Genomic DNA, 14,672 nt, shown 5'->3' with positions numbered 1-14,672 from the left:
CAATGCTTTATTAGGGAAGTCAGTTTAATAATAAGAGAATGAACACTTTGAATTGAGCAATCCATAGGAATCTCTAGAACAACTCTTTTTTGTATTTTTAAATGTACTTTTGTAAATTTCATAATTAAAATATTACCTTTGGAAGTCATCTTGCTTAACATGATTCACCTTTATTAGACCTGCCACAGATTGGCCATTTGCGCTGGAGTTTTTGTGTTATATACAGTTTAAAATACAAGGAGGTAATACCTACTAGGTATTTAGAAAAACTGACATTCTGCACTATACATGCCATTTTTTTATCCTGTCCATAGTTCTATTTTAAATAATTCTATTTGCTTCAAAAGACAAAAAGAACACAATAAAAACAGGACAATAACTTTGGTACTTGACTTCTTTATTACATTTTTTTCTGGTTATTGGGTATCATTATTGCTGTTTATATATGTTTATCCTAGCAGAGGATCTGGGCTTTAAAGATGTTTTATTCTTACAAATTCTTCAATAAAAGTCTAAAAACAAACAAAATGCAATTGATACAAATATGTACAAACATGTTACAGTTAACTGTCACCAGCTAAAAGTTAACTTCTGATTTGTAGTTCTGGTTCTTGCTCTGGTTTATGTTGATCATTAAACATCAAGGTTGTCTAACTTCAGTCCTCGCAGTCCAGGATCCAAACACAGCAGTATTGAGATGCGCTTACAGAAAACTTGAGTCTGAAAATGACTATAGTTATATAGAAATCCTTACCTGTGTGTGGACTAGAGTTGGACAGCCCTGTTGTATATAATCACATTCTGCAGTGTTAGTGGCAAGTATATTGTATTTTTGAACTCTATTGCTTTTTTTTATAACATATATGGAATGTCACGCAAGATTTTTAATGCTTTTTGTCTGCATTTTTAAAATCTTGGTGGGAATGCCCAAAAAGTTTCCACATACATAAGAGGATCATCGGACCTGCAGATGTGATCTGACCAGCCTTCATTGCAAGTGACCATATGTTTCCATATGAGTTATGATGTATATATGGACAACGTGCAAACTACTCAACAATGAAAATTTTGACAAGTATAATACTGTATTCTCAATATATCCAGTGCTTTTTCCCCCTAACAAAAGTAACACTGTAATGCTTTCTGCTAATGCATCTTGTGAATTTTCTATCAAAACATGACTGGTATATCTTACAGTTACTCTTCAGTGGTGGACCACCATTTTAAGACCCATCACATCTAATACATTTGCTATTTTATTTTACCATGCAGTACTAAAAACCTAAATAATGTGGTGGATTTTTAATAAAGGATTGTACCACCTTTAGAAAAACTTTATTGCATTGGTTTGCAGGTCTGGTTAGCATCTAATTACATAGATTTGTTTAACATCACAGATTACAAAGACCAATTACGACGTGCAAAGTGCAGTAATCCTTTAGCAACTACTATTTCAGATTACGGTCAGATCAGTGGGAGATGGATTCTGATTTTTTACATCACAGCTATTTGCACATTGTGATTTGTCTAACTGGTTATTCCCTAAACTATTTCTTTGAACGTCAGAAGTTCATTTTGATCTGGGAGGTAGCCTAAGGCCCAAGATTTCAACTTTTAGAGTTCAATGGTACAAATACTGTATTTATGTGAAAAAGCAAGGCTACTGTTTAACACAAAAAAATATTCCAATACAGCACATAAAGTATGCTGGGTTAATTCTATAGAAATGATTTTTCAATGATCAGATACCAGTGATGTATTTGGTGTCAGATTTAATGGCTTGAGGTCTACCAAGGATCACTGCTGTCTCTAATTTGCCCCTGGTACTGAAGTTTATTCAAAAATCTACTTTATTTCATATCCAAAAAATAGAGAAACATCACATGCATGAAACGCATGCAAACCAATACCATCAAAAACTCTTAATGCTCCAACTTTCATACAGATCAGTTTCTAAATGTAGCAGCGGAATTACTTCTTCATTTAGAAGAAATTTAGGCACAGTCCCATGGTAGTAAGAAATTGCTAAAGCTTCAAATCCAACTGGATCATAAAGACATCAAGAAATAAGTCAAAGAATAAACAGAGCATAGATTAATAAAATGATTTCAATTAATACAATGTAAGACAAGACTTTAAATTGCCTTCAACAAATTATTGTTTTAGAGTAAAATATTAGAGTAGTAAAAAAAAAGAGTAAACAAAACTTAAAATAAAACTTCCAAGAATTTTTTTTAATGGCTAGAAGTTGTCACTGCTCCTATCCCACCGATATACAGTAAGTAGTTCATTCCTCACATACTGTATTTCTCTCCTATATTGCTGGGTCATTTTAGTTTAGGTATACAGTGTCATCCAAAGGGTTCACCTATCACCACAGCTAGGCTACTTAGATATTTTATTGCTATGTAATCACTATTGTATCTCTGAGTTAGTCTTTCATTCTCTTTATCAAGGGCTGCAGGTTTGGCTCAGTGGTTAGCACTCTGGCTTTTGTAGCGCTAGGCCCTAGGTTTGAATCCTGGCCAGGACACTATCTGCATGAAGTTTGCATGTTCTCCATGTGTTTGCGTTTTTCTTCCCACATGCCAAAGCCATGTAGTTAAGCTAATTGGCTTTCCATTCAAACTGACTTTAGACTGTATTATTGATATATGACTATTGTAGGGACATTAGATTGTAAGCTCCTCTGATTGCACTGTTACTGATATGACCATGGACTTTGTAAAGTGCTGCCTATTTTGTCAGAGCTTTATAAATACAAGATAGTAATTAGGGTATGCTGCAAGTCCAGGGAGGGGGGTGCCTCATGTTGTAACATTGGTGAAATTTTACCACATTATTAAATGCTCTTTTTTATGTATACATTTATTTTTGTAAACTGTATATCTTTATTTAGCTGTAGTTACTTAAATAATCCAATCACATGCAAAGTAAACTGATATCTTTTTAACAATACTCTGCACAAAACTGAGTATTAAAGATCAAAGCTGAAATCCAGACAAATATTTATGGGAGAAAAAAGTGTGTGTAAGTGTGTGTGTGTGTGTGTGTGTGTGTGTATACACATTACTAGGGTCATTCTCTTGTAATCCCCATTAAACTGGAACCCAAACTGGGTGCATGAACACATGCTTACATACTGCCAGGTGTAAAGCAGACTTGACAAAAGAATGATTTTATCAGTAATCTTCTGCTACTCCAATATCAATCACAATTAAAGGCCAAAGAGAGATCAAGCTAAACTGCCTGGGCCTGCTTTTTGGCAGGGCTGCAGAAATCTCAAACCTGGATGGTCAGGAATACAATACACACATATATATATATACACATATATATATATAACAGTAACTGTTTTCTCAATGTTAGTGTTCAGCTTTACGCAAACAGCAAAGAGAAGCTGTAAGTTCCATGGTAAGTTGCATTTATATTTACTGCACAACACTGCTTGAGGTCACAGTGTGATTGTTTTCCAATTATAAAGCTAAATCTCATTTAGTCTTATATAAAGGTAATATTTATCACAGCCAGCTGTGTGTAACAATATGTTGCTTACCCATTTTATAGCTACAAAAAATGTTATATGATAAACTATAAGTTATGTATAGTATACATATGATCATTTCAGCTTCTATTTTAGGTTTATTGGTCCTGTAAAAACACTTCTACTTTAATCATGTTATACAAAAAAGCCTTTAAACAAATTATATAAAAAGGTTGGTATATTGTACAGTTCAGTCATGACCATCACAGAAGTGGCTAAAGCCATATAGAGTTCAGTAACAGCAGGATTCCATAAATATGGAATAAAAATCAACTCGGCAAGTACCCGCAATCCTCTATTTCTCTTTAACTTGCTAGTTGTCTTTTGCAAACATGCAGCCTTTACTTCCTCATTAAATACACGCCTGACGAGAATCAATCACCACAGCACACAATATTATAAAAATATCATTCTAGACAGAAAAATATATCTTTTGATTTTTGGTTACAAACAATTCCTAATGTGAAAATATATTCTATAAGATATAAACAAATACATACATCTAAAACATGACAAAATACCCTCTTGCCTTATTAGCACATTCTTATTTAAAGACCCAGTATATACAATTCAGGACAGAACCCTAGAAAACAAATAGCTAAAAAATATTTTTTTTTTTAAATAAAAAAAGATCAATAGAGGTGTCAAAATATTAAAAAGAAAAAAGTCAGTAGTAAATTGTAACAGTACGTGTCTATAGCAATTAGATATGATGCTTTGCTGATGGTTGATAGCTTCCAACTTGTGTTGTTCAGTAGACGTTATCTGGACAAAGGATTCTTTCCCTTTGTCTCATCTCCATTCTTCCATGGCAGAGGATTCAGATCTGGGAGAGGGCTAACAGGACTGTGAGATCCTTTAGAACTGAACAGATTCAGACTGAAGGGACTAAAAGAAAAAAATATAAAGAAATACATATTTAAATAAAAAAAAGAGGAAAATTGGATAACATTTGACTAAACATAACAAACCGCTTACACTTGTTTTCTTGAATTTTCACAACTACAATGAAGAAGAGATGTATGAAAACAGTTTGTGAAATGCATTTGTAAGGGGATGTGTTGGTGTAAATGTAGAGTGCTTTCTCAGCCCCTATCCCTTCTGCAATAAACAACATGCTTTTTTCATTTGTATTTGCTTGGTAATGTGTGGTTCCACTTTAATATCAGTTTAAAATGCTTTTGAGTTTAATAAGAGTTCATTACCAGGTGAATTTGACTTTCAGTTGTTCACCTTCTGATATGTATTTGACCTGCGTTAGAACTTAATCAACCTGCTTTAAAGAGACGTTGGGCCTGATTTATTAACCTCCTCGGCAGTTCATTTCTGTCTGGTTTTATATGTCTAAAAGCAGTACATTGTTTTTCATGAAAATTTATTTTACAGTATATTATAATAGTATAAGTATAATAAAGTTTGAAACAAAAAATCATGTCAAAATAAATTAAATAAATACAATTTTTTAAAATTTTTAAAAAATTATTTTTAAATATAAATATTATACTTATATTAATATAATATACTGTAAAATACATTTTCATGAAAGACACTGTACTGCTTTTACACATATAAATCTACTGTATTACATTCAACTCCCCAGTGACTCATTGAGTGCGAGGACACTGGCCGAAGAATGAAAGATGACGCCAAGGACAATGGAGGACGCAGGGGGATCAGGTAAGACTCGATTTACTATCATTTTCCATAGGTTTAGCTACCCCGAGTGTAACTTGGGGTTAGTGCTTCCAGCATTTTTTTTCTACCCTGAGTCACAGTTGGAGGTTACTGGTCAGGGGGTTAAAGCTCTCCAAGTCTGGAGAGGATACACTTTCATCAGTGAAGCTGGGTTGTCCAGCAAACCTGGAATGGATTTGATCCAGCAAGCAAACAGCAAATGAATTTGAAGAAATTCTAGGTTTGCTGGATCACTCTGCTTTACTGATGAAGGTGGATCCTCTCCAGCCTTGGGGAGCTTTATTAAATTGGGTCCACTGTCTTTGAGAAAAAAAAAATTAGACTGCTTGCATAAAAAATTTTTTATAATAAGCATTGAATGTTGCTACCACTGCTATTGCAATAATGTAATGTAATGTTTTCCTTAATTTTCAAAACTTCCGGACAGCTGTTACTGCTCCATCGTCCCACCACTTGACCCAAGAGGGTGTTTGGCTGCTGCTTCTAAACCTCCAGCACTCTGTAAGTGAAAAAGGGGAACAGGCCAAGTTTCCTTTGCTGTACTGAGCATTGGAACTTGCTGATGTTACTGATAATTTGAAGGCAGTTTCCAATATGCAGCTTCAGGCATTTAAAGGTTCACAAAGAGCAGCCAGGAACCTTGGAGATATTAGGGTCAATGCAATGCTTATACAAAAAGCCAAAACATGTGAGAGGGTGAAGAAGATTACAGGGCTATTACTGACAAAAGATCTAATCAACTGCACTACCAAGGGCAGCATCTGTAAGTGCACACTCCAAACAAATCATATACTTAATATGATACCAGTACATAATATGTTGGCGCTATATAAATACTATATAATATTAATAATAAGGGGTCACAGCAAGCCACCTTTTGAAAATGCAGAAGCAAAAATATCTGTATGACAGCCAGGAAAAGATCAATGGCTGCCTCTCTATACCATTCAACATAGGTTGCTTAAAAAAATTGGAAGCAATCCCCCTCATTCAATCCTCCACTCAGTGGCAGCAATAAAAATCTGATTAAATTCACATATGCAGAGAACTATCACTGCTTATATACATGTAAAAGCATTTCATAAGCATGTCACTAGTTATCAGGAATAGCATTAGCTGAAGCTGTTACAGGTACAATCATATTGTAAAATTCTGCAGAAGAGAAATCAAGGGGGGGGATATATTACTTTCCAATGGAGATGTCTCTCGGGGAGGTTGTCCAAATGTAGTAATCGATTTGACTCTTATAAGTCTATTATTGCTGATAATAATAATAATACAAAATAAAAATAAATCTAATCTAAACAGGTGTATATATTTTGAGGTCAGTTGAGCTTAGAACATAAGCTAATAATGTGAAAGCTTTTCACATACAAAAAGACTTGAAGTCCCTTAGTAAAACAGTGACTCATAATAATAATAACACTACCAATAATAACAGCGGGAACAACCGGTGTTTATATTAGACGTATTTTGACAAAAAAAGGAAACATTACAGTTGATTGGTTAGAAAAAAAAATTTAATGCCACTTTGCGTGGTCTTGACCATAATAGTCTTATCAATGTAATAGAATATAATAAAAACTGCTTATGGTGACACACCAGGAAAAAAAGTGCATTTTTATGTGCCAGCTATTTCAAATTAAAAAGCTTTTCTTGGAAGGGAATCATATCTCATCATCTTTCTTTTATGTCAGAAATAAGAGAACTAGTTAAAGTGCTCTATAAAAAGCCTGCTATCCAAGAATCACACGTAGCTTGACAATTACATTAAAGTAGAATTATAGCTGTTTTCTAAAAAAAGGAAGCAGGAAGGTTTTTGTTCTTTTTTTGTTGCAGAGACGTCCACATATGACATCTCTTCTGCACCTTCAGAGCATCTTATCCTGTTATATGTGGTCATTTGCATGCAAGTGCACCTCAAACCCCCCAATACTGTATAACACAAATAAAATATGTATTCTTTTCAGCCTTCTTTTCATCTGTTGAACTGTATGTAGAAGCAATGGTTTTTTTAAAGCTCTCCAAGGCTGGAGAGGATACACTTTCTTCAGTGAAGCTGGGTGATCCAGAAAACCTGGAATGGGTGTTCTGCAAATGTTTTCAATCCTTGACCAGATCCATTCCAGGTTTGCTGGATCACTCAGATTTACTGAGGAAAGTGTCTCTTAAGTCTTGGAGAGCTTTCACGAATCAGCCCCAAGGACCTAAAATAGCTTATGGTCGCAAGACACCATCATCCTACCCTTTGATTTTTTTGTTTTATTTGGACACCTTGAGCAGTCTGTTATTTTCAACAAAAAAGCTGAAATTTCCCCTTGTTAGCATACAATTTTCTTCCTGACAATTTTGCCCATGCTTTAAATTATTTTTATGTCTTGTGTGTCATATTTCATTGTTACTCACATAGTTTGAAAAGACAAAAAAGCAGCATCACCCTTAGGTCACATGTGCAGGAAAGCATTAATACAAGCCATTGCAGGGATAAAGCAAATATTAGCAGGCTGCTCCTGATGGGAGTTAGGGAAACATGTAAGGGCACTTACAGGAATAGAGCGACTCAGGTAGCGTGCAGTGGAGGTAAGGCCTGTGTATGAGGGTCGGTGGGATCCGTAAGAATCATTGCCAGTAGTGGACACATTCCAGTTACGGTTGTTGTTGAACTCGCCTTGGCTTCGGCCAGGAGGACTGGAGGGGTACAAGCTGGAAGGGTGTGCTGGGGAGTAGCTGGGGCGGGAGGGAGAGGAGCTGCCGGTACCATCTAGCTCTTCCAAAGCAGAGTTCAGATTTCCAAGCGAGCCAGCAAACCGCGTGTTTACGGAGAAACTGGGAGGAAAAAACACGAGGGAAGGAAATGACAGAACCTGTGCATTGACCCACTTTGTAATCAAGCAGGAAAATATCAAACAAACATGCTCTGACAACATGCATATTCATGCTGGATGTATAAGACAGACACATAATGAATACAGGAACAAATGTTGCACATATTGTACAGTAATTGTGCATGTAAAACTCACATACAATTTAACATAAAGTGACATTTAACATTAGTAACCATGCACTGCAGCTTAATTAAAAACTTTACACATATTGATGCCTGCAAAGTTTGGTAGGGAGTTGGTTATCACTGCTGCATGTATATGATAATTCAAATTCACGAACAAAAAAATACATAAAATTCAGATGAGCAGCACAAAGGCAAAATGTGCACATCAATATTGATTGACCCCTAACACTAAAGTTAGGAGAAGTAGCTACAATAACATTTCCCGTAACTGATAAAACAAAGCAGTGCATTGGATTTTCCTGGTCTTCTGGGAGTTTCCACAAAAGTATGCAGTGCTTTGGTGAGCGGAAATGAAATGAACATTGTTTAGCTGATTTGGAAGCGAGTCAATAGTCTAATAATTGGTATTTACTGACCTCTGGGAGTATAGCCAAGAATCTAATACTTTACACACAGAATGAACATAAATCAGTCATCTGTAGTCACTGAAATTGTATACTTGTTATGATATAACACATAACTTGGAAAGGAATTTATACATCAGAGTGTCTCAGTCATTGACAGCAGAAGAAACAAACTGAAATTACACCAGTACTAGTTATTAAAGTGAAAATCCAGGCAAACAGCTAAAGACTTCTCCTTCTGTGTCACTGTCTGTATCTGTCTGTCTTTTGCAACTCCTATTTAATGGACAGCGCTGTGTAATATGTTGGTGCTATATAAATACTGTTTATTAATAATAATAAAAATAATAATAAATGCAAAATATATTTTTGGTTCTGCATTTTAGCTTACTTTGTCACCTCTTTTTTTCTTTTTAATACTATTCATTTAGTAAGAAAGATATGTGGAAATTAGACTTAGAGCATGGAACAGAATATTCAGAAACATCAACAAACAAAAGAGTTCATTGGAGAATCCTTTATATTACAACAATAGTAGATATAAAGGAAGGATTGAGAACTCCAGCTTTCTTAATGGGCACTGAATAGGGATCACCTTTACCAACGACCAGAAAGCTGATCTAAGCAGCAGCACAAGTGACACAGGAACCAGTGACACCAAACTGAAGAGAAGCAAGATGACCAGCAGAGGTTCAAATTAAAAGAATGATATAGTACAAGTATAAACATACATGTATTCCAATCATGTAGTTAGCTCCTTGTCTGGAGTTAAACTTTAACTGAATGGATGTACCATGCATTAACCAGCTAGACCTTTTTATAGGCCAAGATATATAGTTAGAGTATTCAGTCTAAAAAGTCAGATTTTGGCTGGTTTTATACCTACACTAATAAAGAATCACAACCCATACGCAGATACACTGATTTAAAAAGTACTTATGGACTTTCTTTTTATTCCTGTAGACTGCAGGAATAGATATATTTTAGAGTTTCTAGTGAATTGATGTGGCAGCTCTCAATGATAATGAAGTTATTAGGCAAATGACATAATGATACTGTCACATGCAAAGATACTAAATTATCCCACGCAGAAATTCGCAAAAAGCCTAAGATCTCAGGGAGACAAAGGTGTTAACATCTACACTGCCAACTGCTCTTTTTCTATGTATTTAGTCCTACAACTATTGAGCTCTTTTCACAAAATCTACCTAACCAAAACCAATTTGGTGAAGTAAATCTGCATTTTACCAAGCCACCAAGTCACTACAATTCTTCTCAAGTAGTTTGTGGGTGCAGATAAGCAAACTTCTTTCATATCTGCTCTGCTGACAAACTAGTGCTGCATTTTCATGAGACAGTTTGCAGTATTTAATATAATTAGATGGAAAAACTGTCTATATTTAGTTGATGTTTTTGAACATGAACACATTAAAAACATTTCATGGTGAAATATTATCATATACATGGTAATCTTTTAATAGATGGGGGACTGATGGCTGTGTAGGGCTGTTGAACTAAACAACTAAAAAACTCATCAGCTCTGTTCACTGTCTTCTGTATTGCATGTTTCTTGTGAACACACATGAATACAGCAGACCCTGGTAAGCTGCTGCCTGAGTGCTGCTATTTGATAGATGACAGAAGAATGAGGCCAATACAGAGATCCATGCACAAGCTGTGTGAATCTGCTTCAGCATTAAGCTTAGCTTGTATATGATTTTACTATTGCATTAGGTAATTATGCGGAACAGATTTCTGCATTATAAAGCAGTAAACTGCTTCTTATTCCTATAAATAGAAAAAAAAAACAAAATAAACGTGCTATTTTAGGATTATGAATATCTTGGAGTTCATATCGAATGGGTATAATAAATGATGCTAAAAATAACAGTATAATGCCATATACAGTTTTTTTTTAGCAACTAATAGCTTTAATTATTCAATTTATGAGTTTTAGTGAATGTGTATTTTTGAACCTCCAAACATGAAAATTACTTGCTCAATTGTTTTGCGATTGCATTCACTGCATTGTGGCTCTCACCTTTTTGCTTTGCTGCTTGAAGATCCTGAACTTTGCCCCACTCTCCTAGCAACTGCTGATGAAGAAACTCTGGAGGACTTCAGTGGGGACATGGAGCCCTGTGCACTGTTAGAGGCGATTACTCTGAGAGATACAAGAGCATCCAAATATATCAAGAAACATATAGTAAAAGAAATTTTTTTTTATCACAAATGAGATCATTTTAAGTATGATCAACAGCATGGTAAACTCCAAGCAAATATAAATACTTTAGGATCTCGTGATATGCCCCAACTTACACATGGAGAGGAAAGTTTCTCCACATGAACAGGTAATGCAAATGTAAACTCAATATGTTTATATATTTTCAAAAAAAAATGTTCAATCTTGGTGTTTCTGCTATAAAGGTCCAAGTTTAGATGCTTTAGGTTATAGGGTGACAATGCTTCGTTTCTTTCTCCAAATTATGCTACTGAGGTGTCATATGCTCCCCTACTAAAAAGTACTATAACACATTGCTCAGGCATGGTTCATCAGATCCCGATCCAAAGCAGTTATATACAACTGACAATGACATGAATGCAACTTGAAAGCAAAAGACTATCAAAGGTTTTGAGCTTCTCCTATCTTGGAGAACCCTATGACAATCAACTACGCAGGCACAGCAATTGTACTGAGAATTGCCTGTGGTGTACATAAACAGCAGGAACTGTAGACACATTTGTCATGTAGGTATGCATCCTGATGGTAGTGGGAGTGCTAGATTAGCTTAGCAGGAGGGCAGCAAAGATTAATTTTACTTTTCAGTCATAAGGCACAACACAGGGCTGTGTGTACCTAAAATGTTGGATTTTTAATATATTGTGACAGTGCTTTTACAATAAACCAAGAATCCTGTATTATGGAGTGCTTACAAAGATACATTCAATAAAGTGTAGCGGTGCATAAAGAAAATGTATAATATTCACAACTAGAAACACACAAGCAAAAATCTGCAAATCAAAAACTAATTTTTCTTTCTATATGAACAAAAAATCCCTTTCAGTAAGACCTACCTACAGGATAATGGATGTAAGGTATTGTAGAACAACATTGTTTCATAAAAATGTAATGGCTCTCTAGGAGACAAGTATAGGAAAAGGAAAATACCTGAAAGGCTGAGACGTTGATCTCACATGTGTTTTCATTTCATCCAACCTAAAAAAAAATAAAACTTTCAGAGTTTTCAACCTATTTCAGTGTTCTACCCATTGGAGTGACATGCCCCTGTCCTGAGAAATCTGCCTCTAACAAGTAAGTGACTTGAGATTCTAACATCACTTTTATATTTAAAGGATCACTCCATCTAAAAAATTTCCAAATTTGGCAATAATAGAAAGTGAAACCAGACACATCTCTAAAGCCCCATACATACGTGCAATATTAGTCGTTGGTAAGGATCTTTCACGATCCTTTCCAACGACTAGCACTGCATGATGCATGAACGAGTGTTGTAAATACAGCACCGTTCTGCTCTATGCAGAGGGGAGGGGGAGAACGACGGAGCGGCACCCCGATGCGCACTCTCCCCCTTCCCTTGCATTGGGAGCGTAAGTTGTCTATTGTCCGTGGATCCCCCAGGACGGTCGTTCGGACGATGGACGACTGGTGCAGTACACACGCCAGATTCTCGCCTGATATCGGCCCTGAGCCTTAGAAGACCCAATCAGTAGGAAATCTATACTTGTGTATCTAAATCTGCATATCTGCTTAGGACAGATATGGACAGGAAAGAGTTGGGAAATTTGATAGGAACATCACAATAATAAAAAGGAATTAAATATACTACAAAGCTGAAAGATGACTCAAATGAATAGACTTCCCTTTTTTAATAACAATACAGTCCAAGAAATTACATATATATATCTGTTCCTGAAGGGTTATATTTTTTTATCCTTCTCTCAAATATCCATTATTCTGGTTTGTTTCCTGTAAAGCTGTAAATATTTAGAAAAGATAAAGTTTGCATGGGCCAACAAATACATAGCCAAGCTGGTGCTGTCCTATCTGAAGCTAACCCAACATTTTTACCGTAGTGCTCCAGTGGTAGCCGACCGTGGCTGCCTCCTACTCTTTAAGGCACGTAGTTTGTCACCCTGCGTCAGGCCATTTCTTTCATCCGATTCATCCTCGGAATTATTCTGTAGAAGAAAATTCAGCTTGCTTAAAATATAACTAAAGCTTTGCAAGTTCCAAATCCAATTACTAAGTGACACACAAGTAATTACCTAACTTTTCATAACCGTGCCAAATTGTCATTCATTTATGTCTAACACACTCCCCCTCCCAGACACTGCAGGTCACAATGGGATGGTTCCAACAACACAGGCAGTGCTGACAATCCAGAGAGCAAGGCAGGACTAGATGTGGCCAGCTGCTAACTGAGACGCTTTAGGCTTGTGAAACAGAAGTGAAAATGCTGATCTTCTCCTGCAAGGTTATCCCACAGTACACCAAATGGGTACAGTCTACGAGAGTGGCAACTCTGCTCTAAACTCAAGAGCAAAGCAGCTTTGTTGCTGCACCATCACAGGAAGCGGTATTAGGTGGACTTCCCAACAGGCACAATAGATATTTTTGGGGCATTGCAGGGAAAACTTTACAGCTTGCATATCCTAATTTATATATTGTTTAGAAATAGCAAAAATGAGTATATTAGTGCAGAAAAAAAAAAGAATAACATATTGTGTTCCATAAAGGGTTCTTGCACAAATTTTTAAGCCTTAATCCTTGTAAGCATGCTTTATTTTACTCTATACAAGCTCCCCCATTGTTGCTCAGCAACATGTAGATGAAGACAATCTCAAAAATGGCAGATATCTACACGATCACATCTACAGATACCTGTCACTTCGTTGGTTATGTGATTGCAGCATGCATGCTATTATTATATGGTTTCTATTGCAGCATCTCATAGCAGAACACTGTGCACTCCATAGGTTTCAATAAATGGAACTCTCTGACAGCATTTCTGCATTATACCCTTATATATAGGCCAAAAAAACATTTTTTAACAACATAATGACGTTAGGTTGTTGTAGATATAAAAAACGTTGGCAGCTTAGGCAAGCATAAACAACAAGAAAAGAACTACAGGAACACAATGTTCTGTAGCACACAAATAGATGATGTTATGGCTGAGAAGCTTCAGAAATATGGAAAGTGGTAATGTAATTATGTGGCTGCTGCACTCCACATCCTTTATACTGGTAAAGTTCATTCAGAACAATAGCACAACTGTAAGTAACTGTAGCTATAATATTAAAATGTGACTTGTTTCTGGAGCCCTACAAAAAAAAAGAATATAATTTATTATGAATTACAGGGGCGTAATTGCCATTCCCAGGGTCCCCCACACACCCCATTTGCCTTTTCCAGAGAAATCCTTGCAGCACCTGGCTGCATATGTGATGCTGAAGAGACAAAGGCTAGTGGGAGCAGAAATGGAGGTAGCTATACACGTGAAGAATAAAAGAAACAGCTGAAATTGTCATTAAAGGATATGAAAGGGAGGACCAAAGAAATGTTAATTTAGAAAAAAAACCTTGACAAGATTGGTCAGTGCCATTCTGAGAATGTAGGGTAATAATAAGGCTAATGGCTCTATTATGTTACATGGGAAGGAGTAAGCTTGTCTGGATGCAATACGAGTGATTAGTAAGAAACACGCAGAGCTTTCACATTGAGTGCTCTGTGCCCCCACAGTACACTTATACAATGTGTAGCCTGTCAGAAACCACAAAACACTGCAATAGCTCAGTCATATAGCAGCTTTTATAAACCTATAAAACACATTTCCCTTGCCCAGAGATATTTCATACTTGCAGATTAAAAAATCAGTAACCCATAAAGATCATATAAAGACTGCTTTTTCAAATAAGGTTGTTAAGTAAGCCAATGTAACGCAAGTTTATATGTTAAATTAGTGAAAAACATTGATAAATACCTACCGTATTTTTC

The 14,672-nt window shown here is 35.9% G+C and overlaps 1 protein-coding gene across 1 annotated transcript in view; it reads right to left on the bottom strand.

Moving 5' to 3' along the window:
- Window positions 1–380: 380 nt before the first annotated feature.
- CDC14A (cell division cycle 14A) overlaps window positions 381–14,672 on the bottom strand; it is a 62,794-nt gene continuing 48,502 nt past the window's right edge. Inside the window, 4 exon segments of the mRNA XM_072419999.1 lie at window positions 381–4,432; window positions 10,695–10,817; window positions 11,823–11,870; window positions 12,744–12,853. Of these exon segments, the coding sequence (XP_072276100.1) occupies window positions 4,306–4,432; window positions 10,695–10,817; window positions 11,823–11,870; window positions 12,744–12,853 (408 nt within the window). The 3' untranslated portion in view covers window positions 381–4,305.

The sequence above is a fragment of the Pyxicephalus adspersus genome, chromosome 8 (genome assembly GCF_032062135.1).
Source record: "Pyxicephalus adspersus chromosome 8, UCB_Pads_2.0, whole genome shotgun sequence".
Taxonomy (NCBI): domain Eukaryota; kingdom Metazoa; phylum Chordata; class Amphibia; order Anura; family Pyxicephalidae; genus Pyxicephalus; species Pyxicephalus adspersus.
This window is presented reverse-complemented; position numbering and strand designations above follow the sequence as displayed.